Below are 19,393 nucleotides of genomic sequence, written 5' to 3'. Positions count from 1 at the left end.
CAGTCAAAACAGTCAAATTAGAGATATAATAAAAGACAAATGATAAATAGGCGAGCTAAAAAAACCCTAAATTTAAAAATGAATTCACCTGGGTTTAACTAACCCTTCTGTAATGCCTTCATGGGAGCCAAAGTTCATCCCAGCACCTAGGAACCTGCAGCCCCTTGCTCAAAGCTCCTGCTGGTGTCGGTTAATACTTTTGGATGGCAACAAGGATTTTGAAAACCTAACCACAAAAATTAGACCACAAGAATCTCAAAGTGTTTGAAAAAGAACAGCACTGTGCTCAGAAGTAGTCAGTCTGTTGACTTCAGGACTGAAAAGATGAAGAGAAAGGAAAACAAAGTGCATTACACCTGTAGCCTTGTTGACATTCTGGCTATGTTTTTAAGCGGACTTATTCAAGGTAGACTAAACATACCTCACTGAGAGCTTTCAATGGTCTTAAGAGGATATAGAATAGCATGAGGTATTTGATTCTTTAAAAGTTGTAAGTGCTGAATCCCATCTGCATCTCAGCACTAGTATAAACTCAGTACTTTAAAAGCTCTGATCAAATCTGATAAAGCACAAATATGTTCTACTGCTAAATTCATAATGCTTTTGATTTTTTTCTGGTTTAATTCAAAAAGCACACAGTCTAAGCAAATTTATAACAGCTTCTCTAAAAGAACAGCACTGTAGTACTAATTTTAACTATGAATATTATTGCTGTGAACTCTAAGAACTCGACTAATGCTCTCCTAATGCATGCAATTAAAAATACACCCTGTAACCTTTGCAGCAGTGTTTTCATCTCTGCATTTTTCCAAGGCCTATTTTAGAGTGTGGGTGGTGCAGCACTACTTTAAAACAAAAGTTCATTCCTGAATATTCTTATGATTTCAAAGGAGTGACATTTAAGATACAGTTGATCCAGTATTGTTGAATCTTGGTATCAAATATCCATCGTTGTCCTCCTGAACAGGAAGAATTTCAGCAATACTTTCTTGAACAGAGATCATCCAATTTCAGTGCAACATACGATATTCACACTTCATATTTTACCATTCATGTTAATATTTAAGAATTACCCTTCTGGGTGATTTTTTTTCCCTATTGTTATGTATGCCTAGAGTTTGAGTGTTACCGCACCGCCTTCATTTAACCACCAAACATTTCAAGATACAGTTTCATCTTTATTTACACCATCTTTTCCCAATATTAGAGATGAGCAAGCTGGTTTATGTATTAAAAAACTCCCAAAGAGTTGGTGTATAGAAGTCTCTGAACCCTTTCAGGGTCAGCATCTGTTTCTTACACAAACTGCAAACTGAGGACTAGTACACAAAGTGTGTGCTATTTATTTGTTCTATCAGGGAACACAAGAGCCTAATAATACCCAACTGTTAGGCCCCCAATGCAGTATTTCTGCATATCTAAAATGGAGAAAAATAGAAATAAAGGTTTACACTTAGGTGCCGTGATAGCCATAAAGCAGATGTATTCTCTACCTGTAACGCCAAATACAAATAACTTTGGGACAAGATTCAGAGATCAATGCTGCTCATACATCAATAAAAGAATGCTATCAGCCAGGGTAAAACAAGCTTCCCCAAAAATTCTGGCAATAAACTTTTATTCTGCTCGAGCATTAGTACCAAAACTTCCTCCCAAACTATTTTAAAATGCGCATTTTATGAGGAGAACGTGCACTCTCTGGGATTCTTTCACTTAAGAGACGCTCCGAGCACACCTCACAGCATGCAAAAACACAAAGCAAATGTTCAAAGCCAACAGAGAATGCTTACAGTGGGATTCACCAAGTATGCCACCCAGCATTTAAGGTTTAGGGTTACATTTTGCGATGATTTCAATTCTGTAATCCTGGGGAGACAATGAATTGATCTGAAGGTCCATGCACAGCTTAGTCCCAAGCCTGATATTCACTAGGATTTACTGGCAAGCTCCAAACCCATTGGAGCCCCTCAGTGGAACAGCAGAGGCTGTTCTGGGCATGTTTCGAACGTAGTCACAAGCTGACGGACGCCAATCTGGACACTAACACTGGGAGCGAGACAGGAGAGGGATTGGTGTCTGTTCCAAACTAGCCCAGGGTAGGAGCATGAGGCACAGGGAAACCTCTCATGCCTTGAGCTTTACTTTCCAAGGCAAGTTGCCAAGGACTCTGACATTATGAAGATGAAGCAAGTTTCACTCCTAACATGGGCTTGCAGTTCTGTGCATTGGAAGAAAAACAGCAACAGAGTTGTACAAGAGCAAATTTTGAGACTGAGCTGCTTAATTTCTTTCTCTGGCAAACACAATTGGATTTCCTAAAGGCTGCTAATTTTCCAGCCTCGTTCATGTAATTATTTGGTTTAAGGTCACTGACTTGTGTATGTAAATGACAAAAAAAATGTTTTACTTGTCTGAAGACTTGCAATGAATTTGCAACTATGTGTGTATGAGTACTACACTAGTTGTGTTTGCATGTACTGTTGCATGTAAAATGCAATGTATAATCTAGTTTTCCTTTGTCTTTAGGTGTAGGCTATGCAGTGATACTCATAGCTCTTTACGTGGGTTTCTACTACAACGTTATCATAGCTTGGTCTCTGTATTATCTATTTTCATCATTCACATTTGAGCTCCCCTGGACGAACTGCGACAACAGTTGGAACAGCCCAAACTGTACAGATCCCAAACTCTTCAACGCATCAGTGCTTGGCAATGGCACCAAATACTCAAAGTACAAGCTCACTCCTGCTGCTGAATTTTATGAGTAAGTGTTGACTTGACTTTACTATTTATTTAAAATTCTGTGTCTCAGTGTGTTTCCTCTGGAAGGTAAAATAGGATAGCATCCAGCCTCTAAAACAAGCATCAGAACACTAAGGTTAAAATGCAGCTGTAATGTTCATTTGTATTCCTGTGTGATTAAGCCCCCTGCCTCTGCAAGCTTCAGTTTCCCTAGTACAAATGCAGTATTTGCCACTGAGCAATGTGGGGTTCTACAGGAGCTACAAATCTTTTCTGTCCTTTCACTTTTGCTGCCATCAACTTTGCCAGGGCAAAGAAACACAGCAATATTGTGAAGACCACTGAATGCCAAACTGAGCTGGCTCTCAGGCTTTAAAATAATGATTCATTCAACAGACTTTGCCTGGTCCTCCACTTGCAAAACACCTCAGAGCAGACCTGTTTGCTCAGCTGCCTCGGCAGTTCAATGAAGTGAGATGCAGCACTGAGCAGGCAGGAGAGCACCACAGTTATAAAAAGCCAGGCTTCTTCTAAATCCTGAGTGAAAGAGCATTCTGCAGTATGGGCCAAGACAGGCAAAGACACGCTCAAATCAAACATTCGAAATCAAAAGCAAAAAGGTATATGAATAAGTAGAAAACAATATTCTGTGTATAAATAACTGCACTGTGGATCCCCAGAGAAAGGCAGCATTTGGTTAGGAGAAAGAAATAAGGGTGGGCATCAGGCTAACTGAATCAGCTGTTGAATAAATCCCAATAATCAATTAATATTTCAGTGTGGGGAATGGAAGGATATCAGGGCACGCATCTGCTGAGCAATGAGTCCTGCCTTGCAGGAACAAAGGGACACCACTGTTACCAAAAACATGTAATTCAGCAGGGATCTTAAGGTCTGGGTTCAGAACTGTGAAACACTTGTGGCTGCTTGCTCTTTTCTGGAGACAGCACAGTCCTCAGTAGTGGTACACAACCTGTTGGCCAGGCCTTGGGTAAACTAAATTATGTGCTTTGAAAACAGTTAATAAGGGGATTTGAGTTTAAAGGAACTCAACAGAATGGCAAATAATGACTGCTAAAAAATCTACTGCCCTTACAAAGACAATATATGTGTTCATAAATCAAATGTAAAGAGAGCATTCAGAGCAAAGGCTATATTGTGTATGGACAAAGAACATGACTTTAAAGTGAACTGCAAAAAAATCTTCAAAAAAGTAACTATTATTACAGAACTTTCATGTGAATATCTTTTTTAAAAACAGTTTTCTTTACAGTTTTCTTGTGCTTAAGCTTTTTTAAAGCAAAATGCAATCCTCATAGAATTGCTTATCTTTTTACGCTTTAAAGTGGTTCTCTCCATTTTCAGTTATCACATCATGCTTGGGGGACAATATTGTGTTTGTACTGGGTGGGGTGGTGGTGGAAACTATGCCCAGCATTTTAAGTTCCACTGATGTGGGGACCAGCCCAATCTGGGATTCTGCCTCCACACCAACACTTGAAATACCAGGGCTCTTTCCTTACCGTGAAATAGATTCAAGGTGCAGTTTTTAAAAGGTAAAAATAAAAAGGGAGTCTGATGTTTCATTATGATTTGATCCCTGAATTTTGGGGCAGTTCTTAATTCCCTAGGCCCCATACTCGTGAGCAACTAGATTACATAGCAAAAATGAGAATAAACACTCAAATAATGCGATCTATGACATCTGCTTCCCCATCTGTAAAAACAGGGAATCACAAGGGGCATTATGCTCACTTTTCCAATATTTGGATTAGCTCATCTAGCCCAGCTGTAAAGCTCAGGTGTGGACCCAAACATGCAAAGTTTTAGTGTGTTCAGATCGACCCTGAGAAAGCCAGCCCAATTCAGAAAACAGTGTTTCATCTCTTATATCAAATAACTGCACTCACTCCCATCGTCTTTTTACAAACAGGAGAGCGGAATCTTCTGATTGCAAAGCTTCATATCACACACAACAGGGTCAGGAAATAGGAGCGATGATGTAAATGTTAAATTTGCACGTTTACAGAATGCTGTACCGTTTCTGGATGCAGTAGATAAATAATTGATCCTTCCTCAATAATATTGTGGATGAGTAAGAGTTTTTTTGTTTTTTTTTTTTTTTTTTTTTAATAACAGCATCATGAAGACACTGGTTTCCAAATCATACAATTGTGTTTACTTTCTTAATGTCCATCCTGCTATCCAGTCTTGTAGGATATAAGCAAGAGCAGAAACAATTACTTTGGGGGCAATAGATTTAAGAAGGCAGATTTCAGAATTTGAGTTTTTACTAGCTACATAGAGAAACAAGGAAACAGAGCAGCTACTTTTATACCAGAGGGAAATCATGACAAACTATGCCCCGTGAAACATCAGTGGGATACCTGTGGAAGCCTGGCCTCTGACCTCACATAACACAGCACAACAGCCAGAAATACTAAAACAGGGCTCAATACCAGCAATAGCACTGGTACCCCTAGTGAAAATAGCATAGAAAAGGAGTGATTTTGTCCATGGATGTGAAAATACTGGTCTGTTACTTTCCTCAGTATTACCCAGGTATATGGCAGACCGTCCAATTGGGAGCATTTAGTGGTATGTTTTCAACTGTAGCAACCAGCATAACAAGAGCACGCTGCTCTGTTAGTGGGATGCACCACAGCCTGTGGGAATCTATATGGAAAATTAGTTAAGGATGCTAGATGCTCAGGCACTTAAACCTTCAGCCTCAAGACTTCATGGGAAGTGGTACAGCTTCAACCTGCTTCTTTAGGTTGTGTGGTTACATCAAGAATATATGCAAGCTTATGTAAACAGGGAGATCTGAAACACTAGCCATCTATTTTGCAGTGGGAGGTCCTTCCAAAACAAGCCCCACGCAGACAGCTGGTGTGGTTTCACTTACAGGGAAACAGAGACTTGTTCTCTCTTTGGGACGTAAGTCCTTCACAACACAAAGCTGTTCTGACCGCAGAAACAGAGTAGATGACTTCCTAAAACCATGCAGCTGCCAGGGCTGTCTCTCCGTCTCTACCTCCACTGGCACAGGAAAAAAACTGTAGGAAGAGGTGGGAATGCTATGATGCAGCGTTTCATCCAGTGCTTCAAGAAAGGCACCTTTAAGTTCAACAGAGACACGCTGATTCTCATGGCTTGTATTGAGGGAGAGAAGGGAAAACTTGCTAAGGAGCGAGGCCAAACCTCTCAGCTGTCCAGTGTTTGGCAGGGAGGGAGAGCAAGGAGAAGCCTCTCAGCCTCAGACTTGGAAGAAACCACTTTAAATTGTAATTTCCGTGTCAAGGCGTGACAGAGGCACTCTGGCAAATGCGTCTGGATTTTGTTTTCAAGCCGTAAGAGTTGGGCAATAATTGGGGTCGAAGCGGTTCTACCCATATGCTTTCTAGAGAGCGTTTTGTCTCCCTGTCTGGTTTCAGTCACTCGGGCTTACTCCAGGCCAAGATGCCATTGACGTCAGTGGACAGTTGCTTAAAGCAGGAACACAGGATGCAATGGGACCTCTCCGATACCTCATTAGGGACCATTAAAATCAATTACAAAGTATTCGCACACTGCAAACTTAGCGAAGCAAAAACTCCAAAATCTGATAAAACCTGGTGCCCTTCTGCTTGTAACACTCAGTCATAAGAGAGACCCAGTTAGGGTCTGAAATGCCAATTCCACGTTTCTTTGAGATGCACGTTAATTACTTCCCCCTTTAGTGATTTGGATCTAAACACACACAATGCTAAAGACATCCTATCCATTCAGTACGTGTTAAAGTAATTCCTAAAAAAACATTTTTGGGAAGAAAAAAAGTCCATCACTCAAAAAAACATTCCTCTATCTATTCCTTATCTCTCCTGTGTAAGTATTTTATCTGAATATTGGCATACTTTGTATTTGTTCTCCATTCTTGTGCTGAGGAAGATTTTGTTACCATCTTGCTTTCATGTATGCTGACAATCAAACAACACCAGTCTGGAGGAACATAAGCACTATTCTGCTCATGAGGCACTGTGCCTGTTAAAAAACAATCTTCTGTTGTAGGAGTGAATCCGGACAGTTTCTTAAACAAAATATTAAAATTATCACCAAACGCATTGAGCTACAGCTATTTTCCTCTGACAGGACATTTTCTCAGGGCTGTAATCCATTCCTCCTGCGTAAGAAATAAAACGTTTTTATAGGGAAATTTTCCTGCCAGACTCAGTAAAGGAAATTAGCAGAATTCGCAAGTGTGCCCAGATGTGAGTAATTGCAAAAAGGCTATCTAAGAACAAGGAATGAAGACAACATTTAGTCACAGCAGTTGTATCATTTATAAACATTAATTTCTGGGGAGCGTGTGAACCAGGAATCACTGCAAAGATCCTCACTGTGTACAGCAAAGGTTACTTTTAGAGACCTCGAGGTTTGTGCTTTGAGGTAGCAGTCTTCCCAGGGAACACCACCACCGGCCAGCCGTAGCTCAGTGCTCCAGGGGAGGACGCAGGCATCTCGCTGTATTAACTGGGGAGCAACTGCTCCAAATGAGAGAAAACACCATTTCAAGAGCAAACATAAACAATTCTGCTTAAAATAAGAACTGAATCAAAGAAGACCTAATGACAGTGGGTAGCCCTGTATTCTACTAATGATGTCTGGTAAGGAAAGACAAGCTCGTGCTAAACCTGACCGGCAATTCTCAGTGACGTACTGCTTCCCAGGACACCAAACCTCCTCTGAATACATCTGTCAGCTCCTTTAAGAGGTTTCTTCAGGCAGCACCCACACCCTATACACGAGTCTGAGAGCTTTGGTAAGCAATGAGAAAGTAAGAACCTCTGTAGCCATCTAGGCTTACTCATCTTTTGAACCTTAATTGCAAGAAAAGAGTCATCAGATGTTTCTGATCTCTGGGTAGCGCTCATTTGTTTACTTTCTCCGAGAACACGCAATCCAACGATAATTCTAGCCAGGCTCTGGGCATTCACCCTCAAAAATCCCCTGAACATAACTGAAGAGCTCCTCTGATTTCACCGGGCTTAGAATCAGTTATACGTAGGCAATTTATGAGCCCATCACTAAAATAGCAATGGACAAACTACTTTAGATATTAGTGTACTAATACTACGTTAATTGCACAGGTATACTTAGGAGGTGTTTGAGTGCCTCGTTTACGTGTCCATAGTCTAACACATGTGTATCCCTGCACAGCATATATTTGCTTTTTGGCTGTAGACGTTTTTGGACTCAGCTAAGTAACTCAGCAATCCTTCTCTTTTTGACTCAGTGTACAGAAATTTCTGGTGCAAGTATTTATGCACATGAAAAAAAGGCTATTCCAAAAATATTTACATGCGCAGCTTTGAAATTTGCTTTTCATGTACGCTCACATCTTCACATTTGTCGACCATTTACTTACACAAAGAGAAAAGAAATGAAATGTGAGTACAATGGAAGTCAATCAGCGTAAGTGTGTACACATGTTCTCAGGCTTTGGACAGCTTTATGGAAATGATTCCTAAACCACAACAAGCCTTTTTATAACAAGTCCGGAAGACTGGAGGAATAACAACTTTGCCAACTTACATTTCCAGAGAGTTTTCATGAGATATTGCAAACGTCAGGAGCAGCACTTTGTGCTGCATGCAACCGACTTGCTTTGTGCTAGCTTGTAGGAGGATTTCTAACAGCTTATCTTCACACCGAGAACCTGATACAGCTTGGTGGGGGTACCAGGCTCTGAGCAATGCTTACAGCAGATGAGGACACTGCTGCAGCACCTCTTCCCTAGATTACCTTGCATTTGACATCCTGGCAAGCAGAGGCAGAGCCTGTGGAATATTTCCATCCCGGTGTGTGTTGCTCAAGGCAAAGGCAGCAGAGGTCTCTCGTCTAGCGTTCTACATTTTGCTTTCTGTAGCAGAACGGAAATGCTGAACTTGCCAATTAGGGACTCTGGCAGCTGGGGGAGCATGTGTGCTCTGCTTTGCCATATAACCTCAAACAACAAACATTTTTTCAGGAGTTTTGTACTTACTGGAGCTAGTAAGGGGTAAAATTCAAGCCTTTCCATTCTCTCTGCAAATCTTAATATAATGGGTAGATTTTGGAAACCCCTTCTTCAGAGTGCTGTGCAGACTTGAATATGCTGAGCTGTGGCACAAACAGCAGGGGAGGTCGCTATCATTAGGTTAATGGGAGATTTATGCAGAGTAAAGGCTTCAATGAGTGGAGATGAACATTCTCAGGGAATTAAGAGTTTAGTCCTGCTGGCCATTTATAATTCCAAAAGTATCATGATTCAAGAAAAAGCACCATTTCATTCAGTTCAAATCACAATGGGCCAACCAAGGTGCCACTGGCAAATCATCTTTTTGTAAGTGATTCCCCAAATCTAGCTTGAAGTCCACCATAGAGCTCCGTTCTCCAACACAAGAGGGAGCTGAAATATCTCGAGGCTAACCCTGCTGGGCTTTGCTGACTTCACGCGGAGCCGTTCAGCTCTCTCTGCGCCGCACCACAGAAGTGCAGCCCGCAAACACCCATGATCGACCTGGATGAAGCCAGCTGAGGTCTGCAGGGGTTGTAGCACAAGCTCAGCCCCACACAGCTGCACATGTACGCCTTGTGGATGCAAACTGCCACAGAAACTGTACAGCTGAACTTAAGCAGTGCTGTATTTGAAGTTACAACACTAAGAGCCTGGCAAACTGTGTGCAAAAAGAATCCCATCCAAGGCTGCTTCCGATAGTCTTCCACAGACAGGAGGAAAACCTGTATTTTATACTCTGAAGGAAATTGGCAGCAACGATGATTGAACCATGGTTGCACAAATATATAAAATGCAAGAGATGCTTGTAGGAGAGCCTTCTAAATGAGCCAATTACCATGCCTCAAATTGCTTTCTAAATTGAGTATGTATTTTAATTTCTATAGATTGCACACCGTATACACCGTCAGTCCTTCTGGAATCTTCAGTCTACAATTTGCATTAAGTTTTAAATCATAAAAACTAGCCTACCTACTGGAATAGGGAACAGAGCTCACGAGATCAGGACTGTATCTATTTATAGCTCAGCCAATTTTCTGCTATTTATTCTATGCAAGCCATTTGGGTTTGATCCCTTAAAAGTGACTGTTAACTTGTAGGACTTGGCCAACTCCCTACATTTTATTTTTGAAAGCCATAGCCCATTTATTTTGCATTCACAGGTTTTCATGTCCAAAATATTCTCATCTAAAATTGCATGTTAGCAGTCATTTCTCAGAGACGACCCTGCACTCAGAAATGATGTCTACAAACACTGAAACCAAAAGATTTTGTTTCTAATGAAAGTTTTCTGTTGGAAGAATCTCAGTTTGTCAGACTGTAAAGTAAATCTGTAAGTTAACTTACTGATTTGCTGATAAATCGATGAAGTTTTTCCAGCTAAAATCTGATACAACACATCTAGAACTTGTTTGGATGAATGACACTTCTATTGATCACATCCAATTTAGGCAAATAATTTTTACATTAAATTTAAAAAGAAAGAATGACCCTATAGAATTGTGCAATCATATTTGTATTGAAACCTAAAATTATATTTGATTTGGGATCAAAAAAACAAGGCTTACTCGAAGACCTTTAACTTGACCTGTTTGTATAAAACCTTTTAAATTTCCAAAACAGTCATGGAAGTCTCCCCAGGGATGAATTACATAAAAGGCTCCTTAGAAAATCCTTAGAAAGAATCAATCTGACAAAGTAATGTAGGAAAATTCAACATCTAAAGCTCTTACCCTGTTTTCTGTCTATAGGTTACATGTTTTGGAGTGAACAACATAGAGGAGTTCTCAGATCAAGACCCTTAGCATTTCTTTTTCCTTTGTGTGGTTCCTTGTCTATACTTAACATTCACCATTTCCATAAGGAATAAATTCTAAATTGCTCAGAGTGGAGACAAAACGAAGGATTGTTATAATCCTCATTCTATAGAAGGGAACACCAAGACACGAAGAAGAAGTGGTTTGCTCCAAGTTAGACATTATTGTAGCTATGATTCCATCCGTTACTGAGACCCTCTGAGCAGCTGCCCGCTGCCTCCTTGATGATTTGTCTTTTGTAGGGTTTATATGTGAATACCCAACAGCTGTTGGCTCTCTGGGATCTGACACCAGATTAAAGAGGAACCAAGCTCTACACAAAGACAAAACAGAAGACAGGGATCCAGCAAACAACCTGCCATTTGCTGATTTCAGCAGAGGTGAACTACTTCCCTTTGGCTGAACGTGGTGTGAAAGGAAAGCACGAATTGGTGCCAGAGCTGTGAGCTGGCTTGGGGAGTCTTCACAGCAGGGAGCACTGGGCAAGAGAGGACCAGAATAAATCTCCCAAAGAGAGAAGCCAGAATATAGCTTCAATCTGAAATGCCTTCACATTCACTCTCCTCTTGCAGATAGGCAGACAGACTCTTGGGACCTATATTTATAGTGATGTACAGTCTCAAAGTCATTGCAAATGTAATTTACACTGCCTTACACGGAAAGTGGTCTTAGCATAAATCAGGCTCCTTTGCACAAATGCCTGATTAAAAATTTAAAAAAAAAAGTCCATTTCTTACTAGCTCCTCTTTTCTTTTGCTCAGCACTGTATGTCCCTGTTCTGTTTTCCATCAGCTCATCTGTTAGTGTCTATTCTCCATCCTTCCAGCTTGTAACATTTTCTTCTCCTTTTTGCATATATGTCTCACCTACTTTCATTCTTTTTCTCAACAAAGAAAATCTGCAGGCAAAATACTAATTCTAGGTACATTACTGCCTCTGTTTTTGCTTTTTCTCTGATTCATAATTATTCTAAATTCACAGATTTTGTGAATTATGAGTTTATTTTGTTAGCAGATGTAGACAAACTCTATGAAACAAGAATCTTTACAGCACTGGGCAATGGCACAATCCTGCAGTAAGACAAGCTCAGTTCAGGAATGGACACTTTTCACCTTGCATCATTCTGCTGTAATACCAAAAGGCTGAAATCTCGGGTGTTTTGAGCTCAGAGCTTCAGGAATGGAGAATCTTGCAGTATCCCTTACTGCCATTGTCCTCTTTGGGGCCAGTATAAGGGAAGTGCCTGAGTACAATCTGAAGGAGCCTGCCAGGGATCTATCACTCCACCTGCCCTAGCAGAGACAGGGCAAAAGCAGCTTCAGCTGCTCCTGAAATAAAGTACTACTTGATGTGAAACAAGAATAACTGTAGCATAATTGAGCTGCTGACTGGATTTTCTATAACATCACTGATATACAGTAACTGATGAACATGATGAATGCTAAGCTCTTTTCCAATTTGCCCTTGTCAAAAAAAAAAAAAGTCTGTTTTTCAAAGAACATTACAGAGCTATCCTTCAAGCCAAGAAGGTTTAGTCTAGTAGTTTGCTGCTTCTCTCCTCAATCTCTTCAGATGTCAGCACACCTTAACCCAAATCTCAGTCTAGCACCAGACTTCTTTGCTTTATGGAGCAATTGGAACACAAATGTAGCCTCTAATGGGTAAGCACTCATGAACCACTTCCAGCAATTCTCAAAAAAGGCAGCTTTCAGAGGTCACAAGGGGGGAAAAAAGAAAAAAATGAAAAAGAAAAAAAAAAAAAGGAAGAGGAAGCAAAACCTGCCAGGATTAGAGCTCAGAAACAGCAGTTGTTTATGAAGATTCCCTTGCTTAGCTGCTCAGTTACACAGCTGTTTTGACTGGTTACGAAAGTATTTTTCTCTTCTTTTTTTTTATGATCCCTTACCCTGATTATGGGAGCAGACCTCTTGGTTTGGAGATTCTCCTGAAAATCCTGGGAATCCCACACTGGAAATGGCAGTTCTGGCAAGTGTTCCGAACAGCAAGACACATTGCTAGCTGCTTCTTGGAAAGCAAACAGAAGGAAGCAGGCTTCTTTACGAATCCAGAAGAATATTTGGGCAAGAAGAATAAAAAGCTAAATGGGCACAAAGTATGCAAGTTCTGATTCAGTTTTTCTGAGGGTACATCTACACATTGTAAGCCAAAGGACTTTCCTTACAACGTCCAACTGTAATAGTGATAACGGTGTGGCTGTGGTAGCAGAGATTGCCAAATCCCTCCCAAGACCCTGGACAAATGATCTTATGTGAGGTCTGTGAAGCTTTTCCCAGCTACACATATCGTTGCCCAGCCTGGTTAAATGTAAAATGGAATTAGACATCTCTGCCCAGAACCCATTTACACTTCTGCATCCCCCATGAAAATACACCCTGCTAGCAGAACCACAAGTAGCTTCCGTTCACACTAAGGAAAAGCTGAGTGACATCCACCTACTTATTTACATGTAAAGACGGATGGATTTCTGGATGAGATATCAAGAAGCCTGGCTGTCTCACTGTTTTACTGTTTCCACAGGTAACAGTTGATGGCAGCTACAGTGTTGTACGAGTTAAACTGCTCTCATACCTTCTAAACAGGAAAGTTCTTTGACTGGATGCCACAGACACATGGTCATTACCCTTTTAATGCCTCACGTGTTATTAGCCTTACAATGCAACAGAAACAGATCAGCTGCTTAATTTAGGAGGATGCTTTCTAAAAGCATCTTTTATTCAACTGGGGATCAATAATAGAAACAGCCAAAGAATATAGCATTTCTTATTAAATGTGAAAAACTACAGAAGCAGAACTGTTACAGTTCTTAGCTGGTCATTTCATCCTTAGGGATGAAACAGGAATCACATCCAACTACTTTATATTACCAGATAGATTGTACCAATAGGCCTTTATTTTCCTAGCGTGTTTCTACAGTTTCAGTAGTACAGAGACATTTTTGCATTTTTCCCCACTTAAGTTGACACAGGTTTGCTCTATCTTAGAGCTTATTCAGCTCTATCTGACTCATCTCTGGCTTGGTAAGACAAGTGCTTAGGTTAACTCTGAAATACATGGACAGCTAGTGGGGTGGGAACTCCTCAGGCTTTACTCTCTACATGTCTGCAGTCATGCAGGGCAAGTCACTCCGTACTTCAGTTTCTCCAAAATGTAGTTATCTTCATAAAATACACCGGAGTCCACTACTAAAAAGGGAGTCTTTGACCTGTGTCATCACGGTGCTAAGAGCTGCCAACAGAATACCACTGTCTATTTTACCCAAGCAGTGCATGGCAAGTAAAGGTAATAGAGAAAGGAGAGGAGCCAAGGTCACAATGATTTGTTCTGAACGGGCACTGAAACACTAGGGAATTACACCCCTGAGCCAACCTCCCCTAGATACCTATCAGAACCAGGAGTTACCTCTGCAATTCTTCTCTAGTACAGGGCTCCAGCCACAATGCCATTCCTCTTTGCAAATACAGCTATAAGCAAAGCAAAATATTTCTGTTTAGATTTGAACAAGCAGCAAGAAACCCTTCAACAGCACAGAACGGAGTTAAAGGGAGATCCACTCTAACATCCCACTCACATCCCTCAGCCTGTTGCACTCAATGTGTTTTTGACATCTCTTTTAGATGTCACCAGCCCTCTGGAGAAATACTCCTTTCTACACTTCACTTCACACTTTATAGATCCCCAAAGAATTAGCCTGCCCTGGTAAGCAACAGAATTTCTTCTACTGTTGTTCCATTACCTCAGCAAACAACACAGAGCACTATATCCATTTTAGATTTACCAACTGTTGCTTTTCCTATCTGACCACTTCTCCCACTTGCAGCCTTACAATAGCCTATACAAGAAGACATTGAAAGTAACTTCAGAACTGCCCAAGGTGCAGAAAGCCAGCTGGTGCTTATCTAGAATCACAAAACATTTAGGTTGAAAGGGATCTCTAAGAGATATCTAATACAACTCCTTACCCAAAGCAAGGTTAACTTCAAAACTGAGTTAGTCTGCTCAGGGCCTTTACTGGCCAATTTCCAAGGGTGGAGATTCTGCAGCCCCTCTGGGCATCTGTTTGGTGCTCAAGGAAAAAAATTAAAATAAAAAACAGAACAAAAAAGAGAATGACACTTCCAAAACGATGGTGCTAAGCAGATACTGATGTGCCAGTGAGAACATAAAGGCAGCACAACACCTGGCTTCATAATAGACATTTCTCTAACTGCTAGCAATGCCAGTAGGGCAGCTCCTAACGCAGTGCAGCAGCTATTTGTGCTGCTCAAAGGATGAGAGAGATAAAAGCTTTTTCCCCCAGTGACTTCGCTTTGTTTCTGTGTATCTGGTATGTAGGCGAGGAGTTCTGCACCTGCATGAAAGCCGTGGAATCCATGACCTTGGCTTGCCTCGCTGGCAACTTTCCCTCTGCCTCTTGGTGGTGGTAATCATTCTTTTCTTTAGTCTGTGGAAAGGCGTGAAGACTTCAGGAAAGGTAGAGATAATATTGTCCTTCTATCTCAACTACATTCTTTGTCTCCTTTAAGAAGTCTCCTTATTTTAGGGAGCAAGACTAAATCACTGCATCTGAGGGATCCTCAGGAACTAAACCATGTGAGAGGCCTTGGTATATGTACAGTGTGAATACACAGTCCAGATTCAGCCTTTATTTTATCTACAAATTCTGGTTGCATGATGTTTTGACTGGGAATTTTATTAGCACGTTATTCTCAATTCAGCATTGGTGGTCTCATCTAGAAAATACTTGACAAGACAAAGATGTTTTGCATCGTCTCTAATGTGCCTCCTATTCTTAGCCAATGTAGCCAATGTGTTTTGTTTTTCTTAGCCAATGGGATGTTTTGTTGGTTTAAGATGCTTTGTTATTACATAAAATGCCACGACCAGAAAAAAATATTACCTAAAGAAAGGAATTTGAAATTACTCTTTGACATCCCTCAGAAACCGCCTCACCAGAAATTCTAGGGTTAGATACCTGAGAGCTCTGTGTACGGTTTCATGAAAGTACCACCTAACATCAGGCAATGACTGCATTATTCGGTAAACTAATAGATGGCTGAACAGCTAATGAGCAGTCTAACACACACTGGTAACATCTAAGCACTCCAAGTCTTCTGCTTGTCAAAACTATCTCCTGCTGTAAAAACAGATACGTAGACTCTTCATTATACTCCCCAGCATTTCCCCCAAGGCATCCTATAAAGAGCTACTGCATAGAACTGAATGGACAAAACCAAGGAAGTGCCTGCTGTATTTTTCACTCATTTCTGAATCATCTGTAACAGCTCATTAACCTCTGGAATCTCCATTGTCTGCAGGTTGTGTGGATAACAGCCACTCTGCCTTATGTTGTATTATTTGTCTTGCTAATACACGGAATAACCCTGCCCGGTGCATACAACGGAATAAATGCATACTTGCACATAGATTTCAGAAGATTAAAAGAAGCCACAGTAAGTGTATTCTTCTGCTTTCATTCCATATTATTGTTAAACCTGTTACCCCTGTTATTAAAACTGAAATTATTAGAGCTAAGTTCTGAAGATATATAGCCACACTTACAGTTTTGCATAAGCACTAGCCCACTGTCTCTGATAGCCTAGATTTCCAACGCTCTCCATAACAGGAGTATCTCAGCCTGAACCCAGACTGTCCTGATCACTAAAAAACTGTACGAGGGCAATTTCAGGTGTGCCAGTCCCTTAAAAAGTCCATGCTTTGACTGTGCACCCTGTAAGTTACAATATTGTTTGCACATGAAAATTGACTCGCACACAAATTCAGCTCTCCAAAGTCTCAGAATTACCTCAAAACATTTCCTTTTTAAATCACTAGGCTAAACATTAACTTGGTAAACAAAATTCCAGGCCTACGAACACGGTAGTAAACATACTAAGTCAGGACCATCTCTCTTAATCGTTGTCCTTATGAATGACAATCTCAACACTATGGGGTTCTTACCTTCCTATCAAAAGCAGTATACATTTCACCGTAACATTGTAACATTGCAAGATATTCTCATGAAATCCATCCAAACCAACCCAATTTGGGGAGTACTCTGGGACTAATGATTGAGTTATTTCATCCTTTGTAAAGCAAGACCTACGAGTATAGGCATTATTCACAAAATCACCGGCATTTCAGACCTACAAAGAACAATGGCGTGGCGAGTAGAGATAGATCATACCATGGTGCTATTCCAAAATCATCGCTGTCTTATAAACAACTCGTAATATCTTTGTGGATAGGTCTCCAGACCATTCAAATAGATGCAAAACTGAAAAGCAAGGACACAGTTCTACAAGTAGGACATGAACTCTTGAAAATTCGCAGCTTTCAGATATGCCTAGTTAGTCTGTACATCCTTGCACTATATGTTTCATATGCACGTTCTACCTGGATCTTTCTAATTGTTCAGCAAAACCCACTTCAAACACTGGGCTGCGATCCCCCTTTGCCATCAAAGCAGCAGCCACCTCGGTTGCTCACGTTTATGCATGTACATAAATAAATACAAAGACACAAGGATGAACAAAGGAGCTGCTTAATTTTTTCTTAAAAAATGTTTTCTTAAAAAACGTTTTAAGTGCTGCTCAGAAAAAAACATCACATGTTCTGGATGTCCATGGAGCGGCGCCAGCTTGCCTCAGCTCAGAGCCTAGGCCTCCATGCTCAGAGCTGCCTCTGGAAGGATACTTCTGTGCACTGCTGTTTCTTGGCTTAACGTTTCTGCAGCTGCTACTTGGCTGACCCTGAAGCTATTTGTTTCTAAGACTACATTTTTCAGATTACTTTAATTTTTATTTTGTTTCTCTAGAATAATAAAAGTCAGAAGATCAATTATAAGAAGTTTCTCAAACTGCTTATCATGTCAGCCTTCCTCCTGCTCAGCACCTGGGCCACCTGCTGCTGCAATGGCTGCATGTGTTTAATCTTTGTCTTCAGCCCCTACAGTTCCATGTCAGTGTCCCTGCATCTATTTCTTTCTCCCAAATGATTAATCTAACCAAAAAATGCCATAAGTCACAGTGATGACCTGCAGTGGGCTCTGGCAGTGCTCTTGTAAAAGGCATTAGAGCATCCTGATCAATGTGAAAGGTCCCCCTCATTTTCTAAGGGCACGTACTGCACAGCACTGAGCAAGCCCTAAGGCACTTCAGTTTTCAGTGATACTGTTCCACAAAGGGTCCCTCTTCTAAAGAGGGGAGAAGGAAGGCACTGGCTCCTTCATATGCCTTAACAAGTCTCCTGAAGATTACGTGACATTTAGAGGTGCACACGTTTCCTCTCCACGCAGCACAGAAATTCTTTAAATCTACGTATGTGAGAAGGAATACACACAAAAGTTATAATGGTATAAACAGACACTCAGAAAACTAGAAGGATTGGTGACACCAACTGTAAAACGTTTGTTTCTTCATTTCTAATGCATATAAAAAACAGTATCTAACAGTACATTAGATTATGCATTAATCAGAAGATGTTCAGCAGAAGAGAACATGGACGTAAACTGCAGAAGAGCCAGCCCCACTGACCATTTCCCATCCTGTTTTGTTACATCAAAGGGAATGCTTTGCATTTAATCTTAGTTGTAATGGAATTTCTGGTTTCTGCTCTTTTTTTCTTTGCCTTCAACTTCCTAGGAGCTGATAAGGAAACAAATTATGAGCCAAGGCTCTTACTGAGCAGACACAGTTTGGGATCTTAGACTTAACAGACAGTTTAACATACATGTAGCTCACTTGCTAGGCAGCAGGTGCTAAACTCTTACTTGAATCAACAGAATTTAGGCAGATACTTAACAGTGCTTGAATAGTAAGAGAGGGGAAGTATGAGTACAACTCCGTTGGCAAGACACAGAAGAGCTAGAGAGCCACTAAAAACAAACGCCCTGTGATGGAAACACACATTTATTTATAGTTCAGGCAATTTTTTTTTTAAATCATGCACTTTAGCAACACAACATATGTGAAGTTTTGTGTTTTTGTTGGTGGTGGTGGTGGGTTTTGTTTGTTTTTTAAAGAAAAATTATAGGAGGTTTTACATTCCTCCTTCTGCACTCTTATCCATATAAACACACTTTAGAGAGTAAACCCCTATTTGATCTCCACTTTTGTGTGGAAACAAAGATGTAGCTGGCTACAAGAGGAATGAACAAGGAACACATTTTACAGAATTGCACTGCTATTTAGTAAAAAAATCCATGATCCTAAACTCTATTTGAACAGAAGCTTGAGAAAAACCACATCCACCTATCCACTGGTTTACAATAAATGTGCTACAACTTGTTGTTCAGTTCATCTTTCAAATCATTATCAACTCTCAATAGTTCTCTCCAAATCCAGAGTTCAGTAAAGAGTTTAATCTTCAGAAAGCATGAGCTGAAAGCATCTACATTGAGGAAAAATAGATCATCAGCATAAATGCCTTCATACATCATGTTAAAATGGGTTAAAACTCTCTTCCTTTGGAGTAGGCCAAACACAAAAGCTTACCATTACCATCCCAAGGCAGGTGGAGCTTGTACTTTAGATCCCTTAGAGAGCCTCTGCTGATGCATTGGGTCTGATTTTGCAGAGATGGATGGCAAAAAAATCCAGTGCTTATTGTAGCCTCGAGCACTTGGCAGATTTTGCCAAAGCTGAAGATACCATTTTAAGAAAAGTTGAGGATTATTCACACCATTGACTGTTACCCTTATGGAATTTAGAGTGAAGATGTTTATTTAAATAAATACCTCTGTGTAACAACTGAATAAATGAAACCCTCATTAACCAGG

At 40.6% G+C, this 19,393-nt stretch overlaps 1 protein-coding gene across 2 annotated transcripts in view; it reads left to right on the top strand.

Moving 5' to 3' along the window:
* The window catches only part of LOC106043077 (sodium-dependent noradrenaline transporter), a 67,570-nt gene that overhangs the window by 22,355 nt on the left and 25,822 nt on the right, over positions 1–19,393 (top strand). For both annotated transcript variants that reach the window (XM_067004371.1, XM_067004370.1), the window contains 3 exons: positions 2,527–2,764; positions 14,950–15,088; positions 15,933–16,067. In XM_067004371.1, the coding sequence (XP_066860472.1) occupies positions 2,527–2,764; positions 14,950–15,088; positions 15,933–16,067 (512 nt within the window). The remainder of the gene's footprint in view (positions 1–2,526; positions 2,765–14,949; positions 15,089–15,932; positions 16,068–19,393) is intronic.

Source organism: Anser cygnoides, chromosome 12 (genome assembly GCF_040182565.1).
Source record: "Anser cygnoides isolate HZ-2024a breed goose chromosome 12, Taihu_goose_T2T_genome, whole genome shotgun sequence".
In the NCBI taxonomy this organism is placed as follows: Eukaryota; Metazoa; Chordata; class Aves; order Anseriformes; family Anatidae; genus Anser; species Anser cygnoides.
Note: the sequence above shows the minus strand (reverse complement) of the source record. Positions and strands in the feature narration are given on the sequence as shown.